Source organism: Rhea pennata, unplaced genomic scaffold (genome assembly GCF_028389875.1).
Source record: "Rhea pennata isolate bPtePen1 unplaced genomic scaffold, bPtePen1.pri scaffold_158, whole genome shotgun sequence".
In the NCBI taxonomy this organism is placed as follows: Eukaryota; Metazoa; Chordata; class Aves; order Rheiformes; family Rheidae; genus Rhea; species Rhea pennata.
Genome location: NW_026907631.1, coordinates 13,165 through 34,841, shown reverse-complemented (window position 1 = coordinate 34,841; position 21,677 = coordinate 13,165). Strand labels below are relative to the sequence as shown.

At 64.3% G+C, this 21,677-nt stretch overlaps 1 protein-coding gene across 1 annotated transcript; it reads left to right on the top strand.

The window, feature by feature from the left end:
* The first annotated feature begins 738 nt into the window (after positions 1-738).
* On the top strand, positions 739-21,394 carry GUCY2D (guanylate cyclase 2D, retinal). The gene is made up of 20 exons (XM_062600923.1): positions 739-2,305; positions 4,325-4,626; positions 5,384-5,738; positions 6,491-6,575; positions 6,676-6,772; positions 8,367-8,471; positions 8,743-8,826; positions 9,265-9,345; positions 9,841-10,017; positions 12,472-12,628; positions 13,918-14,067; positions 15,516-15,664; positions 15,942-16,105; positions 16,639-16,831; positions 17,291-17,465; positions 18,249-18,347; positions 19,042-19,136; positions 19,617-19,702; positions 19,939-20,041; positions 20,756-21,394. The coding sequence occupies exons 1-19, from the start codon at positions 739-741 to the stop codon at positions 20,027-20,029; spliced, it is 4,212 nt and encodes a 1,403-aa protein (XP_062456907.1). The 3' UTR covers positions 20,030-20,041; positions 20,756-21,394.
* Positions 21,395-21,677: the final 283 nt, after the last annotated feature.

Here is a 21,677-nt window from a genome sequence, read left to right as displayed (position 1 = left end):
CCCCCGTTTATGCAACGACACCCCCCATTTGCCCCAGGGACACCCCCAGTTGCCCCAAGACCCTCCCCATTTACCCCAGTACCCCCCTAGTTGCCCCAGAGACCCTCCATTTACCCAAAGACCCCCCCCATTTACCCCAGGACCCCCCCAGTTGCCCCAGGGACCCCCCCATCTGCCCTGCCCCCCACCCGCAGCCACCCCACATGTTGTTGCCCCCCCCCTCCGGTTAAGCCGGGTTTAATCGCCCCAGGCTGGGCTGGGAGGGGGCACGGGGAGGGGGGGAATTAAACCGCAAGGGCTGATGGGATTGAGGTTGCTCACCCCATCCCCCGCGCCGGCCCTGGGGGCCCAGGCGTCCGGGCGCCCCCATCTAAGGGACCCAGGTGTCCCCTGTCCCCTCTCCCCTCAAAGGGACCCAGGAGTCCAGGTGCCCCCCCCCCACCCCGCCATCCACCAGCGGGCCCAGGCGTCCGGGTGCCCCTATTCCCCTCCCCCCGCCCCTGCCAAAAGGGACCCAGGTGTCCGAGAATTCCCCCCCCCTCCCACCCCCAACCCAGGGGGCCCAGGCGTCCGGGCAAGTCTCCTCACCCGCCTGTCTTGCAGGTGGCGCCCGGGGTGTCCCCACCCCACCCCACCCCACCCCCAGCCCGCCATGGTGGCTTCGCCGTCCCCTCCCGCCGGCCACGGCCCCTGAGGGCGCGAGGACCCTGCCCGGCCTCGGCGCCGGCCAGCCGGACCATGCGGCCCCACGGTGACATCATCGGCCCCGGTGACATCATCACCCGCGGTGACATCAGCTCCCACGGTGACACCTGCCATGGTGGTGTCTCCCCTGGTGACATCCCCCACGATGACTTTGCCTCTGGTGGCTTCTGCCACGGTGGCATCTCCCGCAAGGGCCTCTTGTGCGGTGGCAATTCCCACGGTGACATCATCGCCCACAGTGGCATCTCCCACGGTGACAACTTCCACAGCGACATCTCCCCTGGTGACATCTCCCATGGGGACATCTCCTGCAGTAGCATCTCCCACAGGGACATTTCCCGTGGTGGTATCTCCCACAGTGACTTGGCCCACGGTGGCATGTCCCACAGTGGTGGCATCTCCCATGACAGCACCTGCCATAGTGGCATCTTGCATGGTGGCAACTCCCATGAAGACCCTGCTCATGGTGGCATCTCCCATGGTGGCGTCTCGTGTGACAGCATCTCTCACAGTGGTGGCATCTCCCATGGTGATGGCATCTCCCATGATGATATTTCCCATAGCGCCATCTCACATGGTGGCATCTGCCATGACAATGTCTCCCAAGGTGGCATCTCCCATGGTGGTGTCATCTTCCGTGATGGCATCTCCTATGATGGCATCTACCGTGGTGGCTTCTCCCACGATGGCATCTCCTCTGACGGCGTCTTGCACGATAGTGGCATGTCCCACAATGGTGGCATCTCCCTTGGTGGCATCTGCCATGATGGCACCTCCCGTGACAGCACTTCCCATGGCGGCACCTCCCACGGCAGCACCTCCCATGGCAGCACCTCCCATGGTGGCACCTCCCACGGCGGTGGCCTCTCCCATGATGGCATCTCCCAGGACGATGGCACTTCCTGCACCGTTGCCTCCCGCAGTGGTGGCACCTCCCATGGCTTCCTCCTCCGCCTTTCCAACCACCCCCGGTGGCCTCACCACCTCCTCCTGCTGCTGCTGCTCCTCCTCCTCCCACCCCCTTCACAAGGGGCCACCTTCAAGGTGGGGGTGATGGGTCCCTGGAGCTGTGACCCTCTCCTGTCCCGGGCCCTGCCCGACGTGGCCTCCCGCTTGGCCGTGGCCCGGCTCAACCGGGACCCGACGCTCAACGAAGGCTACTGGTGGGACGCGGTGGTGCTGCCGGAGGCGTGCGTCACCCCCCAGGCCGTGGCGGGGCTGCTCAGCGCCGAGCGTTACGCCACGGGGCTGGTGGGACCCCTCAGCCCGGGGGCTTGCGGGGCCGCGGGGCTCCTGGCCGCTGCCTGGAACAAACCTTTGGTGTCCTGGGGGTGCATGGGGGCCCCCGAAGGGTGGCCCACCCTGGCACCGCCGCTGCCGGCCCCCGCCGGGCTGCTGCACGCCGTCCTGCGCTTCTTCCGCTGGGCCCACGTGGCCGTGCTCACCGCCCACCACGACCTCTGGCGCGAGGTGGGGCAGGGCCTGGCCGATGGGCTCCGGGCCCGGGGGCTCCCCGTCACCGTGGTCACCTCCACCGGGCCCCACGAGGACGAGGCCCGCGACGCCCTGCGGCGGGTGCAGCGGGCCGACGGCGTCAGAGGTGCGGGCGGTGGGGGGGGGAGGACGGGGAGGTGGAGGGAGGGCGGGAGGAGGAGGATGGGATGGAGGAAGGAGGGATGGATGGAGGAGGTGAGCATGGATGGAAGGAGGCAGGATGGAGAGAGATGGAGGTGATTGGGAGAAGGAGAGCTGGAGATGGAGGAGGTGGGCATGGATGGAAGGAGGCAGGATGGAGGGAGATGGAGGTGGTTGGGAGAAGGAGAGCTGGAGATGGAGGAGGTGGGCATGGATGGAAGGAGGCAGGATGGAGGGAGATGGAGGTGATTGGGAGAAGGAGAGCTGGAGATGGAGGAGGTGGGCATGGATGGAAGGAGGCAGGATGGAGAGAGATGGAGGTGATTGGGAGAAGGAGAGCTGGAGATGGAGGAGGTGGGCATGGATGGAAGGAGGCAGGATGGAGGGAGATGGAGGTGGTTGGGAGAAGGAGAGCTGGAGATGGAGGAGGTGGGCATGGATGGAAGGAGGCAGGATGGAGGGAGATGGAGGTGGTTGGGAGATGGAGAGCTGGAGATGGAGGAGGTGGGCATGGATGGAAGGAGGCAGGATGGAGAGAGATGGAGGTGATTGGGAGAAGGAGAGATGGAGATGGAGGAGGTGGGCATGGATGGAAGGAGGCAGGATGGAGGGAGATGGAGGTGGTTGGGAGAAGGAGAGATGGAGATGGAGGAGGTGGGCATGGATGGAAGGAGGCAGGATGGAGGGAGATGGAGGTGGTTGGGAGAAGGAGAGCTGGAGATGGAGGAGGTGGGCATGGATGGAAGGAGGCAGGATGGAGGTGGTTGGGAGAAGGAGAACTGGAGATGGAGGAGGTGGGCATGGATGGAAGGAGGCAGGATGGAGGTGGTTGGGAGAAGGAGAACTGGAGATGGAGGAGGTGAGCATGGATGGAAGGAGGCAGAATGGAGGTGGTTGGGAGAAGGAGAACTGGAGATGGAGGAGGTGACCATGGATGGAAGGAGGCAGGATGGAGGTGGTTGGGAGAAGGAGAACTGGAGATGGAGGAGGTGGGCATGGATGGAAGGAGGCAGGATGGAGGGAGATGGAGGTGGTTGGGAGAAGGAGAACTGGAGATGGAGGAGGTGGGCATGGATGGAAGGAGGCAGGATGGAGGGAGATGGAGGTGGTTGGGAGAAGGAGAACTGGAGATGGAGGAGGTGGGCATGGATGGAAGGAGGCAGGATGGAGGGAGATGGAGGTGGTTGGGAGAAGGAGAACTGGAGATGGAGGAGGTGAGCATGGATGGAAGGAGGCAGGATGGAGGCAGATGGAGGTGGTTGGGAGAAGGAGAACTGGAGATGGAGGAGGTGACCATGGATGGAAGGAGGCAGGATGGAGGTGGTTGGGAGAAGGAGAACTGGAGATGGAGGAGGTGGGCATGGATGGAAGGAGGCAGGATGGAGGTGGTTGGGAGAAGGAGAACTGGAGATGGAGGAGGTGGGCATGGATGGAAGGAGGCAGAATGGAGGTGGTTGGGAGAAGGAGAACTGGAGATGGAGAAGGTGGGCATGGATGGAAGGAGGCAGGATGGAGGGAGATGGAGGAGGTGAGCATGGATGGAAGGAGATGGAGAAGTTGAGCATGGACCAGTGGAGAAAGAATGGGTGGAGATAGAGGAATTGGACATGGATGGATGGATGGAGGAAGGACAGATGACAAAGATGGGCATGGCTGGATGAAGGAAGGATGGCTAGAGACGGAGATGTTTGGGTGAAGAACAGCTGGAGATGGCAGAGGTGGACACGAATGAAGGCTGGGTGGAGATAGAAGAGGTGGCTATGGACGGGTGGAGAAAGGATGAACGGAGAAGGTGGAAGTGGGCTTGGGTGAACGGAGGAAGGATGACTGGAGATGGAGATGCTTGGGAGAAGGATGGCAGGAGATGGCGGTGGCACGCTTGGGCGGCTGGCCCAAGGCCGGCTGAGGGCCGCGGCGGGTGGCCAGGGCGGTGGCCGAGGTGGCCCACCCCCGCGGCTCACCCCGACCCCGGCCCGGCCGGCAGTGGTGGTGCTGTGCATGCACTCGGTGCTGCTGGGCGGCGAGGAGCAGCGGGTGCTCCTGGAGAAGGCGGAGGACATGCGCATGACCGATGGCACCTACGTCTTCATCCCCTACGACGCCCTCACCTTCCCCCTGCCCTACCACCGCGTGCCCTACCCCATCCTGGCCAACAACACCAAGCTGCGCCTGGCCTACGACGCCGTCCTCACCATCACCATCGACTCGCCCGAGGTGGACTTCCACGAGGCCCTGCGCCAAGCCCAGGAGGCCTATGAGATCCCCGGCCACATCGACCCCACCCAGGTGCGTGGGGACGTCACCGCGGGGCTGGGGTGGGGGTGGTTGAAGCCATCAGGGTGCTGAGGTGGACGTGGTTGATGGAGAACGTGGCTGGAGGGCTTTGGGTGAAGGTGTCCATGGCCTCTTGGTGCTGGAGAGAGGGGACTGTGGCCAATGGGAATGGAGTGGAGGTGGCGGTGGCCAATGGAAGTTGAGCAGAGATGACTATGGCCAGTGGATGTTGAGTAGAGGTGACTATGGCCAACAGGACTTGAGAAGATGTAGCCAACGGGAGCAAGGTGGAGGTGGTCATGGCCAATGGGGCTGAAATGGAGATGACCCTGGCCAATGGACATCAGGTAGCCAAGACTGTGGTCAGGGGGCATTGGGTGGAGGAGACAGTGGCTAACAGGTGGTGGGCAAAGATGATGGCTGTGGCCAATGGGACATGTGGAGAGATGACCATGGCCAATGGGAGCAGAGTGGAGATAACCATGGTCAACAGGAGCAGGCTGGAGGTGGCCACGGACAGCAAGAGCAGGGTGGAGATGACTGTGACCAAGAGGAGCAGATTGGAGGTGGCCATGGCCAACAGGAGCAGGGCGGAGTTGATTGTGGCCAACAGGAGCAGGCTGGAGGTGGCCACGGCCAATGGGAGCAGGTCAGAGATGACCATGGCCAACAGAAGTGGAGGTGGCCATGGCCAGCAAGCTCATCACGTGGGTACCACCACGGCTGCCCTCAAGGTCCCTCCTGAGACCGCCCTCCAATTGTCCCACAGGTCCACCCGCTCTTTGCCACCATCTACAACTCCATCTTCTTCCTGGCCAAGGCGGTGGAGGCCACGCGGCGCGCCGGGCGCTGGGTGATGGGCACCAGCGTGGCTGAGCACGCCCGGGACTTCAACCTGGAGGGCTTCTGCCAGCCGCTGGCCGTGGACGAGGACGGGGACGTCAGCGTCCCCTACGTGGTGCTGGACACGGACGGCAAGGGCGACCAGCTGCGGCCCGTCTACGGGCTGGAGCCGGGCACGCGGGGGCTGCGCTCCCTCGGCCACAGCGTCCACTGGCCCCACGGCGCCAGCCCCGGCACCGACGCCAGCTGCTGGTTCGACTCGGGCGCCATCTGCAACGGGGGTGAGCGAGCGTCGCCCGTCCCGTTGCCTTCTCCAGCTCCTCGTTGCTCGCTCTTAGGGCGTCCGCGTCCATCCGTCCCTCTGGCCTCGTGCAAGGCCTCTGTGTGTCTGTCCGTTCATCCATTCATCTCCCCATCCATCCATCCATCCATCCATCCATCCATCCATCCATCCCATCTCTCCATCCATCTGTCCAGCCATCTCCTCATCCGTCCATCCATCTGTCCATCTGACCGGCCATCCATCCCTCTGTTCTCTTACAAGTCCATTCATCCATCCATCCATTTCTCCATCCCTCCACCCATCTGTCCATCCCTCCATCAATCTATCTTCCTATTTCTTCTTTCATCGTCCAACTGTCTCACCATCCATCAATCCATCTCTCCATCCATATGTTCAACTCTCCATCTATACATCCATCCATCCATTTCTCCATCCCTCCTTCCATCTGTCCATCCACCCACCCATCCATCCGTCTCTCCATCTATACCTCCCTCCATCCGTCTGTCCCCCATCCCTTCTTCCATCTATCCATTCCTCCTTCTATCATCCATCCACCCATCCCTCCTTCCGTTAGTCCATCAGACCCTTCCTTCTCTCTCTTCCTTCTCTCTCCAGCTCTCTGCCCCATATCCTGTTCTCACTAGGGCCAGCTGTGGGTGGCCATGGGTGGCCGTGGCACATGTCGGTGGCCATGGGTGGCCCCTGATGGCCACGCTGCCCCCTTCACCCTCTTTCCTCTCTCCCACGCAGGCATGGATGCCAGTTTCGTCCTCCTCATGTTCACCCTCGTCTGCGCCCTCATCATGGCGGGGGCCGCCCTCGCCTGCTTCATCAGGTGGGTGCCACCTCATCAGGGTCCTCGGGGTGGCTGGAGACAAAACTGGCCTCTCCCATGACCACCCACTGCTGTGTCCCTCTCCCCCCACCTGCCACAGGCGCCGCATCCAGCAGGCCCAGCTGATGAAGGGGCCCAACAAGATCATCCTCACCCTGGAGGACCTGACGTTCATCAACACCCAGAGCAGCAAACGGGTGAGCGATGGGTGGGTGGAGGGTCATGGCTGTGCTGCCTTGGGGTCCCCAGGAGGGTCTGGAAGGGAGAGCTGTGGCCCAACAGCTCTTTCCATGGCCAGGCTCTGCCTTGGGAGGAGATTGCCAGGCTGGTGGGTCCCCCATGGGTGACGTGTCCCAGTGGGTGATATGTCCCTGTGGCCTGATGTCTCCCCCATGGCCAGGCGCTGCCTTGGGAGGAGATTCATGGGCTGGTGGGTCTCCATGGATGGTGTGTCTCCATGGGTGACAGGGCTACATGGTCTGGTGTCTCCCATGTGGCCAGGCTCTGCCTCAGAAGGAGATTGATGAGCTGTTGGATCTCCATGGGTGCCACGTCCCCATGGGTGGCAGGTCCATGTGGCCTGACATCTGCCTCATGGCCAGGCTCTGCCCTGGGAGGGAATTGATAGCCTGGTGGGTCTCCACAGCTAATGTGTTCCCATCTCCTGAGGTGTGCCCATGGCTGTCATGCCCCCCCCCATAGCAAGACATGTCTCACGGCCACATATGTCCCCATGGGTGATGTCCCCATGGCTGCCACATTTGCATATGTGACATCACCATGGCCAGACATATCCCCACGTCCTGAGGACGTGGCTGCTGCATCCCCATGGCCAGATATGTCTCATGGCTGCCACATCCCCATGGGTGATGTCTGCATGGCCAGACACATCCCCACATCCTGACATGTCCCCACGGCTACCACATGTCTATAGGTGATGTCCCCATGGCCAGTAATCTCCCATGGCCAGATGTGTCCCCATGGCTGCCCCATCTCCATGTGCGATGTCCCCATGGCCAGTCATGTCCCAATGTCCTGACATGTCCCCATGTCTTACCATGTCCCCATCTCCTGATGCGTCCCCAAGGGATGGAGTGATGTCTCCATGGCCAGACATGCCTCTGTGCCCTAACATGTCCCCAGGACCAGACATGTCTCCATGTTCTGATTTATCCCCATAACCAGATGTGTCCCCAGGGCTGCCACATCTCCATGGGTGACATCCCCAGAGCCAGACTTGTCCCATGGCCAGATGTATCTCCATGGTGATGTCCCCGTGGCCAGACACGTCCCTGCACCCTGACACATCCCCATGGTCAGACACGTTTCCACGTCCTGATGTGTCTCCATGGCTGCCACATCTCCATGGGTGACTGCCCCATCGCCAGACAGGTCCCATGGCCAGACATGTCTCCATAGGTGACAACCCTATGGCCAAATATGTCCCATGGCTGGAGGTACCTCCATGAATGACATCCCCATGGTTGACTGCCCCATCACCAGACACGACCCATGGCCAGATGTACCTCCACGAGTGACATCCCCGTGGGTGACGTCCCCATGGCCAGACAAGACCCCTGGCCAGATGTACCTCCACGAGTGACTTCCCGTGGGTGACGTCCCCATGGCCAGACACGACCCATGGCCAGATGTACCTCCACGAGTGACGTCCCCGTGGGTGACGTCCCCATGGCCAGACACGACCCCTGGCCAGATACGTCCCTCTTGTGGCTGACGTCCCCACGTTCCGCGATGTCCCACGTCCTGACGTGTCCTCTCCCCGTGCCGCAGGTGGACGAGAGCCGCGCCAGCCTGGCCAGCCGCAGCGGCGCCGACGCCAAGAGCATCCGGAGCGTCACCGCCGGCCCCGAGGCCACCAACGTGGCCATCGCCGAGGTAACCGCCTGTCCCACCACCGTCACCCCGCGCCCCGTCCCCGCAACGTCCCCTACCCCCAACCTCCCTCCACGTCCCCCCCCCTTCGCCCCGTCCCCCACCACCACCACCACCACCATCCTTCCTCGCCACCGGGGTCGCAGGGCAGGGCCACCCCCGGCCGGGAACCGCGTCCCGGCTGATTGACGGCCGCCGCCCCGGGGTGATTGACAGCTGTCGGGCTGTGATTGACAGCCGCCGGGCCCTGCTTGACAGCTGCCCTTTCCCCCAGGGAGCCGAAAAGCCGCCGGGGAACGGCCACCTTCCCCTCCTCCTCCTCTTGTTTAACCAGCAGGGCCTTGTCGCCTCCGTGCAGGTAAGTCCCCGTGGCCCAAAAAGCCACGGTTTCGCCCCAAAAGTGTGTCCCATCCATCCCGCCCCGCGTTGAGGTGGGAGGCGGGGGTATAAGGGAAGGGGTGATAAGAGCGGGGGGTGCAGGGGGGGGGGGATTTGCCCCCTCCCAGCGTTGTGGGGTGAAGGACGAGGAGGAGGAGGAGGAAGAGGCGAGCGGGGATTCTCCAGCGGCTCGTAGGAAGGTTGTGCTCGGCCCCCCCCCATCATGTCCCCACCCCACCCCACCTCATCCACCTCCTCCCTGTCCCACCCCCCCACCACCACCACCCCACAGCACCCTCGGGCTCCTCCCCAGCCCCCTGCCGCCGTCGCGTCCCCACCTGCCGGGGGGGGGGCACCCACGGGTGCCCCGGCTGAGCCCGTCGCCCTCTGTGCCCCCCCAACCCCTCAACCCCTGCAGGGCGACTGGGTCTGGCTGAAGAAGTTCCCCGGGGACCAGCACAGCGAGGTGAAGCCGGCCACCAAGTTGGCCTTCTGCAAGGTACGGTGGCTGCAGAAGGGCCACGGGGAGCACCCAAGGGTGGGCCATGGCTGGGAGGGGGGATGGATGACGATGGTGGGCCATGGGGGACAACGCCAGGCCACGCGGCCATGGCGGCAACGGGCAATGCCAGGCCACGGTGGGGACCACGCCAGGTCACACAGCTGTGGTAGCAATGCCAGGCCATGGTGGGACAACACCAGACCACAAGACTCTGGTGGCAATAGGCAATGCCAGGCTTTGGTGGGGACAACAGCAGGCCACGTGGCTCTGGTGGGAATGTCAGGCCATGCAGGGACAATGACAGACCATGGTGGGGACAACACCACATTATGTGGCCGTGGTGGCCACGGACAACACCAGGCCATGGGAGGGACAAGGACAGACCATACGGTCACGGTGGCAATGGCAGGCTTGGGGTGGGGTGGGGGGGGGGGAGGACACGTGGCCAGGCCCCGGGTTGGCCCCGGCCCACGCGCCCTCTCACCGGGGCAGCTGCGGGACCTGCGCCATGAGAACGTCAACCTCTTCCTGGGCTTCTTCCACGACTGCGGCATCTTCGCCATCGTCTCGGAGCACTGCTCCCGGGGCAGCCTCGAGGACCTGCTCCGCAACGAGGACATGAAGCTCGACTGGATGTTCAAGTCCTCCCTCCTCCTTGACCTCATCAAGGTGATGGCGGAGCCCAGGCTGCCAGGACGTGACAGTGACCATGGTGGCAGTGGCTGTGATGGCGGCCACGGTGGTGCTCAGAGGGGCTGTGGTGGTAGAGGTGGCTGTGGTGATGATCATGTGGCTGTGGTGCTGATGGCCATGGTGCAGGTTGTTGTGGTGGCCACTGTGGTGGCCATGGTGGTAATCATGATGGTCTGAGAGGTGGTGGTGGCTGTGTGATGATTGTGGTGGCCTTGGTGGTGCTGGTGGCCACAGGGGAGGCCATGGCAGTGACACTGCTGGTGATCACGATGGCCTCAGTGGTCGTGGTGACGAGGGTGGTGGTGAGGGCCATGGCGGTGATGGTGATGGTGAAGATGGTGGTTGTGGTAGTGGTCACAGTGGCCTGAGTGGTGGTGGTGGCAGTGGTGATGATGATCTGAGTGGTGGTGGTGGTGCTAGTGGCCATGGTGGTTGCCTGGTGATGACCATGGTGGTGATCATGGTGACTGTGGTGGTGATGGTGGCTGTAGTGCTGGTTGTGGAGGTGCTGGTGGCCATGGTGGTGGCTGTGGTGATGATTACGATGGTGGTGGTGGCCATGGTGGTGATCATGGTATCTGCAGTTTTGGTTGTGGCTGTGGTGCTGCTTGTGGAGGTGCTGGTGGCCACAATAGTGGCTGTGGTGGTGGCCACGGTGGTGATCATGGTGTCTCTGGTGGTGACGGTGGCCATGGTGCTGGCTGTGGTGGTGATGACCATGGTGCAGGTCATGGTGCTGGCCACTGTGGTGGCCATGGTGGTAATCATGATTGCCTGAGAGGTGGTGGTGGCTGTGGTGATGATCATGGTGGCCTTGGTGGTGCTGGTGGCCATGGGGGAGGCCGTGGCACTGCTGGTGATCACGATGGCCTCAGTGGTGGTGGTGACCAGGGTGGTGGTGAGGGCCATGGCGGTGATGGTGATGGTGAAGATGGTGGTTGTGGTGGTGGTCACGGTGGCCTGAGTGGTGGTGGTGGCAGTGGTGATGATGATCTGAGTGGTGGTCTTGGTGGTTGCCTGGTGATGACCACAGTGGTGATCATGGTGGCTGTGGTGTTGGTGGTGGCTGTGGTGCTGCTTGTGGAGGTGCTAGTGGTCACGGTGGTGGCTGTCGTGGTGGCCACGGTGGTGATCATGGTGTCTGTGGTGGCTGTGGTGCTGTTTGTGGAGGTGCTGGTGGCCACCGCGGTGGCTGTGGTGGTGGCCACGGTGGTGACCATGGTGTCTGTGCTGTCGGTGGTGGCTGTGGTGCTGCTTGTGGAGGTGCTGGTGGCCACGGCGGTGGCTGTGGTGGTGGCCACGGTGGTGACCATGGTGTCTGTGCTGTCAGTGGTGGCTGTGGTGCTGCTTGTGGAGGTGCTGGTGGCCACGGCGGTGGCTGTGGTGGTGGCCACGGTGGTGACCATGGTGTCTGTGCTGTCAGTGGTGGCTGTGGTGCTGCTTGTGGAGGTGCTGGTGGCCACGGCGGTGGCTGTGGTGGTGGCCACGGTGGTGACCATGGTGTCTGTGCTGTCAGTGGTGGCTGTGGTGCTGCTTGTGGAGGTGCTGGTGGCCATGGCGGTGGCTGTGGTGGTGGCCACGGTGGTGACCATGGCGTCTGTGCTGTCGGTGTTGGCTGTGGTGCTGCTTGTGGAGGTGCTGGTGGCCACAGCGGTGGCTGTGGTGGTGGCCACGGTGCTGACCATGGCGTCTGTGCTGTCGGTGGTGGCTGTGGTGCTGCTTGTGGAGGTGCTGGTGGCCACGGCGGTGGCTGTGGTGGTGGCCACGGTGCTGACCATGGCGTCTGTGCTGTCGGTGGTGGCTGTGGTGCTGCTTGTGGAGGTGCTGGTGGCCACGGCGGTGGCTGTGGTGGTGGCCACGGTGGTGACCATGGCGTCTGTGCTGTCGGTGGTGGCTGTGGTGCTGCTTGTGGAGGTGCTGGTGGCCACGGCGGTGGCTGTCGTGGTGGCCACGGTGGTGACCATGGTGTCTGTGCTGTCGGTGGTGGATGTGGTGCTGCTTGTGGAGGTGCTGGTGGCCACGGTGGTGGCTGTGGTGGTGGCCACGGTGGTGACCATGGTGTCTGTGCTGTCGGTGGTGGCTGTGGTGCTGCTTGTGGAGGTGCTGGTGGCCACGGCGGTGGCTGTGGTGGTGGCCACGGTGGTGACCATGGTGTCTGTGCTGTCGGTGGTGGCTGTGGTGCTGCTTGTGGAGGTGCTGGTGGCCACGGCGGTGGCTGTCGTGGAGACGCTCACGATGCTGGTGGTGGCCACGGTGGTGGCCGCGACCCGATCACGGTGACCGTGGCCGCGGTTGCGACGACGACAACGACGACGGCGGCGGCGGCGGCCGTCGGGGCTCCGGTGGACTCCGTCGGGGCGGAGGGTGGCGGTGGGGGGGGGGGGGGGTCCCGTGGGCGCCGGCGGGTGCCGACGGGCGGCCCTGGCGCAGGGCGTGCGCTACCTGCACCACCGCGACGTGGTCCACGGGCGCCTCAAGTCGCGCAACTGCGTGGTGGACGGGCGCTTCGTGCTCAAGGTCACCGACCACGGCTTCAACCAGCTGCTCGAGGCCCAGCGGGTGGTGGCCCCGCCCCTCCAGCCCCACGGTGAGGGCGGGGCTTCCGAGGGGGGGGGGGGCGGGGCCTCCGGGCGGGGAGCCCTCTGCGAGGGGGCGGGGCCCTCTGGGAGGGGGCGGGGCCCCTTGAGGGGGCGGGGCCTCTGCAGGGGGTGGAAGCTCTGCACCAGTGGGGGCCTCTGCAGGGGGCGGGGCCTCTGCAGGGGTGGAGCTTTTGCGGGGGGGGGGTGGGGCCTCTGCAGGGGGCGGGGCTTCTGGGGGAGCAGGGCTGGGGTGGAGTGTAGGGCTGCCGGGGTGGGGTGGAGGGGCGGGGCCTCTGGAAAGGGGCGGGGCTTGTTAGGGGTGGAACCTCGGGGTGGGGCCTCTGGGTTGGGGGCGGAGCAAAGGGCCCGGGCTGTGGGCGTGGCCTCTGATCGGGGGGGCGGGTTGGGGGCAGGGCTTAGTCTGGCTGGGGGCAGGGCCTCGGGGGATGGGTGAAGGCAGGGACTCGGGGCGGGGCGGGGCTGCTGCGTGGCAGGGGGCGTGGCCACTGCAGGGTGGAGGGGCGTGGCCCATTGGGTGTCTTTGGGTGGGGGCGTGGCCAAGGGCGGGGGCGTGGCCAGTGGGATGGGCGTGGCCAAGAAGGGGGGGTTCGGTCTCCAGTGGGGGGCGTGGCTAGGGGGCACGGCCACAATGGGGCGGGGGCGTGGCCAATAGAGGCGCGCTGCTTCAGCGGGGGCGTGGCCGTGGCAGGTGGGGGCGTGGCCGGGAGGGAGAGACCGCGTGCCCGCAGCGGGGAGGGGGCGTGGCCAGGGCGGGGGCGTGGCCAGGGGGAGCGGGCGAGTCCACGGTGTTGGGAGAGGGGGGCGTGGCAAGGGCGGGGGCGTGGCCGAGGGGGAGCGGGCGAGTCCACGGTGTTGGGAGAGGAGGGGCGTGGCAAGGGCGGGGGCGTGGCCATGGGGAGCGGGCGAGTCCACGGTGTTGGGAGAGGGGGGGGGGCGCGGCCAGGGCGGGGGCGTGGCCAGGGGGAGCGGGCGAGTCCACGGTGTTGGGAGAGGGGGGGGGCGCGGCCAGGGCGGGGGCGTGGCCATGGGGAGCGGGCGAGTCCACGGTGTTGGGAGGGGGGGGGGCGCGGCCAGGGCGGGGGCGTGGCCATGGGGAGCGGGCGAGTCCACGGTGTTGGGAGGGGGGGCGTGGCCAGGGCGGGGGCACAGCGGCAGCAGAGCGGGCGGGGGGGGGGAGGGGCGTGGCCAAGAGGGAGGGGAGCCCGCGGGGAGGGGGGCGTGGCCTGCGTCGGCGTCGGCGGCGGGGGGGGCGTGCCCACGGTGGCCCCGCCCCCAGAGCGGCTGTGGACGGCGCCGGAGCTGCTGCGGGAGCCGGCGCTGGAGCGCCGCGGCACCACGCGCGGTGACGTGTACAGCGTGGGCATCATCATGCAGGAGGTGATCTGCCGCGGCGCCCCCTACTGCTCGCTCGGCATGGCCGCCGCAGGTACCGCCCGCGTCGCCCCGGCAACGGCCCCGCCCTCGCCCTCGCCGTCGCCCCGGCAACGGCTTCGCGCCCGCGCGCGGCCCTCCCCTCCCCCCCCCACCCCCCACCCCGTCGCCCCGGCAACGGCCTCGCGCCCGCCCTCGTCGCCCTGGCAACCGCCCCGCCCTTCCTAACGGCTGCTTCCCCCCCACACACCCCCCCGCCCGCCCAGTCATCCAGGCAACGGCCCCCCAGTCAGGCCAGTAACGGCTCCCAGTCACGCTGGTAACATCCCCCAGTCACGCCAGTAACAGCCCCCCAGTCAGGCCAGTAACGGCTCCCAGTCACGCCAGTAACATCCCCCAGTCACACCAGTAACAGCTCCCAGTCACACCAGTAACGGCTCCCAGTCACGCCAGTAATAGCTCCCAGTCACGCCAGCAACAGCTCCCAGTCACGCCATTAACAGCCCCCCAGGCATGCCAGTAATAGCTCCCAGTCACGCCAGTAACGGCTCCCAGTCACGCCAGTAACAGCCCCCCAGCCACACCAGTAATAGCTCCCAGTCACGCCAGTAACAGCTCCCAGTCACGCCATTAACAGCCCCCCAGCCACACCAGTAATGGCTCCCAGTCACGCCAGTAACAGCCCCCCAGGCATGCCAGTAATAGCTCCCAGTCACGCCAGTAACAGACCCCAGCCACACCAGTAATGGTTCCCAATCACACCAGGAATAGTCCCCCAGTCATGCTAGTAATGGCTCCCAGTCACACCAGTAGCAGCCCCCTAGTCATTCCAGTAATGCCCCCCAGTCATACCTGTACAAGCCTCCTTGTTGTGCCAGTCACACCAGTATCAGCCTCCCAGTCATGCCAGTACCAGCCTCCTAGTCACTCTGGTCACACCAGTATGGGCCTGTCATACCAGTCACACCAGTACGGGCTTCCCAGCCATGCCAGTCATGTCAGTCTTGCCAGTATGGGCCTCCCGGTCCCACTAGTATGGGCTTCCCAGTAACACCAGTTATGCCAGTAACATTAGTCACACCAGTCACACCAGTCCCAAATGCCACCTGGTCCTGTTAGCTGGCGCCTGGGACCCCCCCCATTGACCCCCCCAGGTCACCCCAAGCACCCTGGACACCCCCAGAACCTCCCAAACACCCCTGGACCCTCTACTGACACTCCTAGGACACCCCAGTCACCACTGGGATTCCCATAGACGTCCTCAGGACTCCCCCGGACACCCTAGGACCATCCTAGAAGCCCCCCAACCACCCCTTGGACTCCCCAAACACCCCTGAGACCCCCTAGTGACACTCCTAGGACACCCTCAAACACCCCAAGACCACCCTAGGACCTTCCAACCACCTCTGGGGCCCCTCAAACACCCTCAGGCCCCCAGCAGGCCAGCTGCCCTCTCCAGGCTCGGCCCTCCTCCAGCTGCTCCCGTGCCTCGGTTTCCCCCAGAGATCATCCAGAAGGTGGAGAAACCCCCACCACTGTGCCGGCCCTCGGTGTCACTGGACCAGGCGCCCCTCGAGTGCATCCAGCTGATGAAGCAGTGCTGGAGTGAGCAGCCCGAGAGGCGCCCCACCATTGACCAGATCTTTGACCAGGTTGGTTGGGTGTATGGGGCCACCTCGTGGTCTCTTTGAGATGATATGGACTTAAACTATGGGAATATGGGGCCACCTCATGGTCTCCATGGGGTGATACGGGCCTGAGCCATGGACTTGAGGGTGTGTGGGGCCACCTCTCTCTATGGGGTGATATAGACCTGACCGGTGGGGTGTGTGGGGCCATCTCATGGTCTCTGCGGATTGATATGGGCCTGGGGGTCACCTGAGCACCTCCGTCCCCCCTAAACCCATCTCCCTCTTGCCCCCGGGGTAGTTCAAGAACATCAACAAGGGTCGGAAAACGAACATCATTGACTCCATGCTACGCATGCTGGAGCAGTACTCCAGCAACCTGGAAGACCTCATCCGCGAGCGCACTGAGGAGCTGGAGATTGAGAAGCAGAAGACCGACAAGCTCCTCACCCAGATGCTGCCCCCGTGGGTCCTGGGGGCTAGGGAGGGTGGCTGTGGCTGGGAGGGAGAGGGCAGATGGGCCTGGCTGTAGCCCTATAGACCCCATGTGGTTCCTTGGGACTTGTAGGGGTAGATGTGACCATGGGGGACAGGATGGGCTAGCTGTGGCCTTAGAGATCCCATGTTGGTCCATGGGAGAGGTTAGATGTGGCTATGAGGGGCAGGTTGGGGTTGACCACGGCCCATTGACTCCACATGTGTCCATGGGGCTGGAGGGGGTAGTCACGGTCACAGAGCACAGGTTAAGATTGCCCATGGTCCATTGACCCCCATCCAGGTCCCCTGAGATGGGGCATCAAGATCTCGTGGTCCCCATCCCTGTGGTCTCCATGGCCACGGTCGGTTGGTGGCTGAAGATCTGCATGGGACAAGAGAATCTCCCTTGGTGGTGGTAGGGAGAGACTTGGGAACCCCCTGGACACCTTGTAGCACTGGTGGCCTTGTGGGGACACCTGGGAGTCCCCACTGAGCCCTAGTGTCCCACTGTATCACGGCAGGTCAGTGGCTGAGGCGCTGAAGATGGGCACCCCCGTGGAGCCTGAGTACTTCGAGGAGGTAACACTCTACTTCAGCGACATCGTGGGCTTCACCACCATCTCGGCCATGAGCGAGCCCATTGAGGTGGTCGACCTCCTCAACGACCTCTACACCCTCTTTGACGCCATCATCGGTGCCCATGACGTCTACAAGGTGAGGGGGCCACCACCTGGCACTAGTGGCCGTGGCCCCATGGGACATGGCTGGCCTTTGGCCACCTCTCCCAGCAAACATGGGATATGGCCACCAAATGGACATTTTTGGGGGCCCTCATGGTCCTTTAGTGATATCTGTAAGGTGACTTAGCCACCCCGTGGCACTGATGGCTCCGTGGGACCTGTCTGGGTTGTGCCACCTCACTCCCTCACATGGGACAGAGCCACCAAACAGATGTGGTTGGGGGTTCCCATGGTCCTTAGTGACCTACCTATAAGGTGTCTGGTGGCCCTGGTGGCCTCAAGGGACATGCCCATGCTATGGTCACCTCTGTCCCTGTCCCTCACAAACTAGGGCTGTTGCCACCCTTGGTCATGGCCATGCTGGACTGTAGGTGGGGAGGTCCTGGGGGGCGGGAGCACACCCCGTTGACGTGGCCCGTGGCCCCCTCCGCAGGTGGAGACCATCGGGGACGCCTACATGGTGGCCTCGGGGCTGCCCAAGCGCAACGGGAACCGCCACGCCGGCGAGATCGCCAACATGTCGCTCGACATCCTCAGCTCCGTCGGCACCTTCAAGATGCGCCACATGCCCGAGGTGCCCGTGCGCATCCGCATCGGCCTCCACTCGGGTAAGGCCCCGCCCCCTTCCCTGGACACGCCCCCTCCCCTTGGCCATGCCCCTTCCGGCCTCGTCACGCCTGGCCTCATCCCCTACATGGCCAATGCTCAACCTGGTCAATGATCAACATGGCTGACGTTCAAGATGGCTGACATTCTTCAGCCATGGTCTCCTGACACGCCCCCTCCCTCGAGGCCACGCCCCCTCTTGGCTGAGCCCAATCCTTGCCCCACTCCCTATTGGCCCCGCCCTACCCAGCCATTTCACCCCTTGGCCAATACTCAACATGGCCGATGCTCTTTGGCCATAATCCCCAGATCCACCAATCCTGGCCACCACCACCCCATGGCCACGCCTCCTTTGTGGTCAAACTCCCTCATGGCCACACCTATCATTGGCCACGCCCACTCCTGACCCCGCCGCCTATTGGCCCCACCCTGCCCTGCCATGTCACCCCTTGGCCAACACTCATCTTGGCCAACATTCTACGGCCATGGTCTCCTAACAATCCCTCATGTCCACACCTCCTCATGACCACGCCCCCTCAACGGCCACACCCCTCCATGACCACGCCTATTCAGGGGTCACACCCAACCCTGGCCCCACCCCTTCTTGGCCCCGCCCCACCCAGCCACGTCACCCCTTGGCCAAAAACTCGGCCAATGTTCTTCAGCCATGGTCCCCGGTCACCCCCTCCTGGCTTTGCCCCCCCCGGGCCCCTCCCCCTCGGTGGCCACGCCCCCTCGGTGGCCCCACCCACCTCAGTCCCCACCCCCACCCCGGCACCCCGCAGGGCCCTGCGTAGCTGGGGTTGTGGGCCTCACCATGCCGCGCTACTGCCTCTTTGGCGACACCGTCAACACGGCCTCCCGCATGGAGTCCACCGGCCTGCGTGAGTCCCGGCGGCGCGCACACGCGTCCGTGTGTCCTCACACGCGTGTCTGTGTCCCCTGCACGCGTCCCCCAGCGAGTTGTGTGGGGATTTGGGGACATGCGACATGGGTGGGACACGTGGAGACACGGTGGGATGCAGGGACATGGGGTGACAAAGGGGAACACGTTGGGGGGCGTGTGGGACATGTGAGGGGACATAAGGGAGGACGCAGGGGATTTGGGGGAACACAGGTGACGGGAAGGGACATGGTGTCCACGGGGACACAGGACATGGGAGACATGGAGGACATAGGGGGACACAGGACATGAGAGGACACAGGGGACATGGGGGACACATGAGGACATGGAGGACCGTGAGAGGACATGGGGTGGCAGGGGGACATGGGAACACCCAGGAGGTCACAAGAGGCCACTGGGTGACACAGGGTGACCCGGGAGGACCCAGGGTGACACGAAAGGTCATGAGGTGACCCAAAACGACATGGGAGGACCCAGGAGGATTTAGGAGGCCACGGGGTGACCCAGGAGGCCACGGGGAGACTCGAGAGACCACGGGGTGACCCAGGAGGCCCTGAAAGCTCCTGGGTGGACCTGGGAGGGACTCGGGGAGATACGGGGGGACCCAGGGGGGACCCGAGGGGACCCAAGGGACTGGGTGTCCCTGGGCGCCTACGCTTATGGCCCCGTGGCAGCCTACCGCATCCACGTGAACGTCCGCACCGTCACCATCCTCCACGCGCTCAAGGAGGGCTTCAAGCTCGACATCCGGGGCAAGACGGAGCTCAAGGTACCCCCCGCTGCCCCCAACTGCCCCCCCGCTGCCCCCAACTGCCCCCTGCTGCCCCCCTGCTGCCCCCCAACTGCCCCCCAACTGCATGCTAGCTCCTTATTGTCCCCCCAGTTAGCCTCTTATTTGTCCCGCAAACCCTTACTGCCCCTCCTGGCCCCCTTATTGCCCCTCTGGTTCCCTTATTGCCCCTCTTTCCTCTCTTATTGCCCCTCTGCCTCCCTTATTGCCCCTCCTACCCCCCTTATTGCCCCTGTGGTTCCCTTATTGTCCCTCTTTCCCTTCTTATTGCCCCTACTCATTCTCTTATTGCCCCCCTGCCTCCCTTATTGCCCCTCTGGTCCCCTTATTGCCCCTCTTTCCTCTCTTATTGCCCCTCTGCCTCCCTTATTGCCCCTCCTACCCCCCTTATTGCCCCTCCTCATGTTTTCATTGCCCCCCTTGTTGCCCCCGGGACTGACGTTTCTCACCCCGGCACAGGGCAAAGGTGTGGAGGATACGTACTGGCTCGTGGGCCGGGAGGGCTTCAACAAGCCCATCCCCACCCCCCCAGACCTGCTGCCTGGGTGAGCCGGACGCCTGGGCCCCTGGGCTGGGAGGGGCACCCGGACGCCTGGGTCCCTGGGATAGGGGGTGCCTGGACGCCTGGGCCCTGAGGATGGGGGAGTGGAGCCCACCTCGAACACCTGGGTCCCTGGGGGGAATGGGAAGTGGGGCAGAGCATCTGGGTCCCTTCCGGACACCTGGGACCCTCCCGGACGCCTGGGACCCTCTCGGACGCCTGGGCCCTCTCTGTCCCCAGTGCCAGCAACCACGGCATCAGCCTGGACGAGATCCCGCCCGAGCGGCGCCGCAAGCTGGAGAAGGCCCGGCCGGGGCAGGTGCCCAAATAGCTGCGGGCTGAGGTGAGCCCCGCCCCCTCCTGGCCACGCCCACAGCGCCCAGGCCACGCCCACAGCACTTAGTCCCCGCCCACATTTGCCAGATTCCACCCAGTCCGGTCTGGACTCGCCCTCTCCAGATCCCAGTAGCTCTTCTCTAGCTCCACCCACTCCCCCAGCCCCCTCCTGGCCACGCCCACACCGGCCAGGCCACGCCCACACGAGCGAGGCCCCTCCCATTCCCCCCTGGCTTGCCAGGCCACGCCTAGGTCTCCAGGACACACCCATTCCCAGCAAAGCCCCGCCCACTCCAGTCTGGTCCCTCCCACTCCACCCAGGCCCCGCCTGATTTGAGAAAGCCCCGCCCACTCCTGCTAGACCATGCCTACTTCCCACAGGCCCCACCCACTCTGGCCAGGCTCCACCCCCTGCTTGGCTGAGCCAATTCTGGCCACTTTGGAACTCCCCCTTCCCTGGCCTGAGGGTATTTGCATCTCATTAATATGCATAGTGTGGGCCCCACCTCCTCGGGGGTGGGTGGATGGTCTTCCTGGCTATAGAGCCAGCCAATGGCAGGCCTGAGGGGCTAGTGCCTCTCTAGCCACCCTGCCTGCTTCTCTATGGTTTGCCCATGCCTCCCAGTCTCTGTTGAATCCTCCAGACCATCGAGACAGTGGCTAGAATGGCCCCCAGAGCCACTCTGTGCCTTCATGATGCCTTACTCTCTATGGTTCACAGGGGCCTGCTAGAACTGCCAGAGTTTGGAGTCCTCCAGACCATAGAGACCTGTCCCCAGGGCGACCTCCATAGAGCCACTCTGTGCCTGTGTGCAGCCCTTCTCTATGGTCACAGAGCACATCTCCAATGGAGGCCTTGGAGTCCTCCAGACCACAGAGGTGGGGCTGGAGGGCCCCTCCCCGGAGCCGCTCTGCACCTCCATGGAGCCCTGCTTGGCGGCCCCCTCACTGTGAGCATAGAGACCGCCGAGCTGCAGCTAGAGTGGCCCTTCCACAGAGCCACTCTGCACCTCCCCGGTGCCCTCCCCACGCTCTATGGTCCCCCTTTCCCGGCTCTCCTGTGACCACGGAGCCCCGCGCCCAGAGCGGCGGCCTAGCACGTGCCCCAGGGCATTGTGGGACTTGGGCCCATGAGCCCGGTGCATCATGGGATGCTGACCGCCATCCGGATTGCTGCAGCTGCTGCCGGCCCCGGGGCATGATGGGAGCCGGCTTGGCCTGGGCCCACCCTTGGCCTTCCTCCAGGAGCATCATGGGAAGGCAGCCCAGGGGCATGATGGGACATGGGGGGGGGGAATACCCATCTGGCAGTCAAAAATCCCCCCCTTAAAGGGATTTTCCCCCTTCTTAAAGGGGCAGAACTGGCAGCTGGGGGGCTGGGGGGGGGGGACGGGCACAGATTTTAGTCTGGGGAGGCAAAATACTCTTAAAGGGGCGGGCGGGAGCGCACGGCCCCATGGGAGTATTTGTCTGCCGACAAAAAAAAAAAAAAAAGGCTCTTAAAGGGGCCCTTAAAGGGGCGGCGACCCGACCGCAGAGCCCATAGTTGTCCGTAGACAGAAAATCGGTCTTAAAGGGATGGCGACGGGGGCTGGGGGCAAAAAAAAAAAGGGACTTAAAGGGGGGGGGGTGTAGGGGGGGGA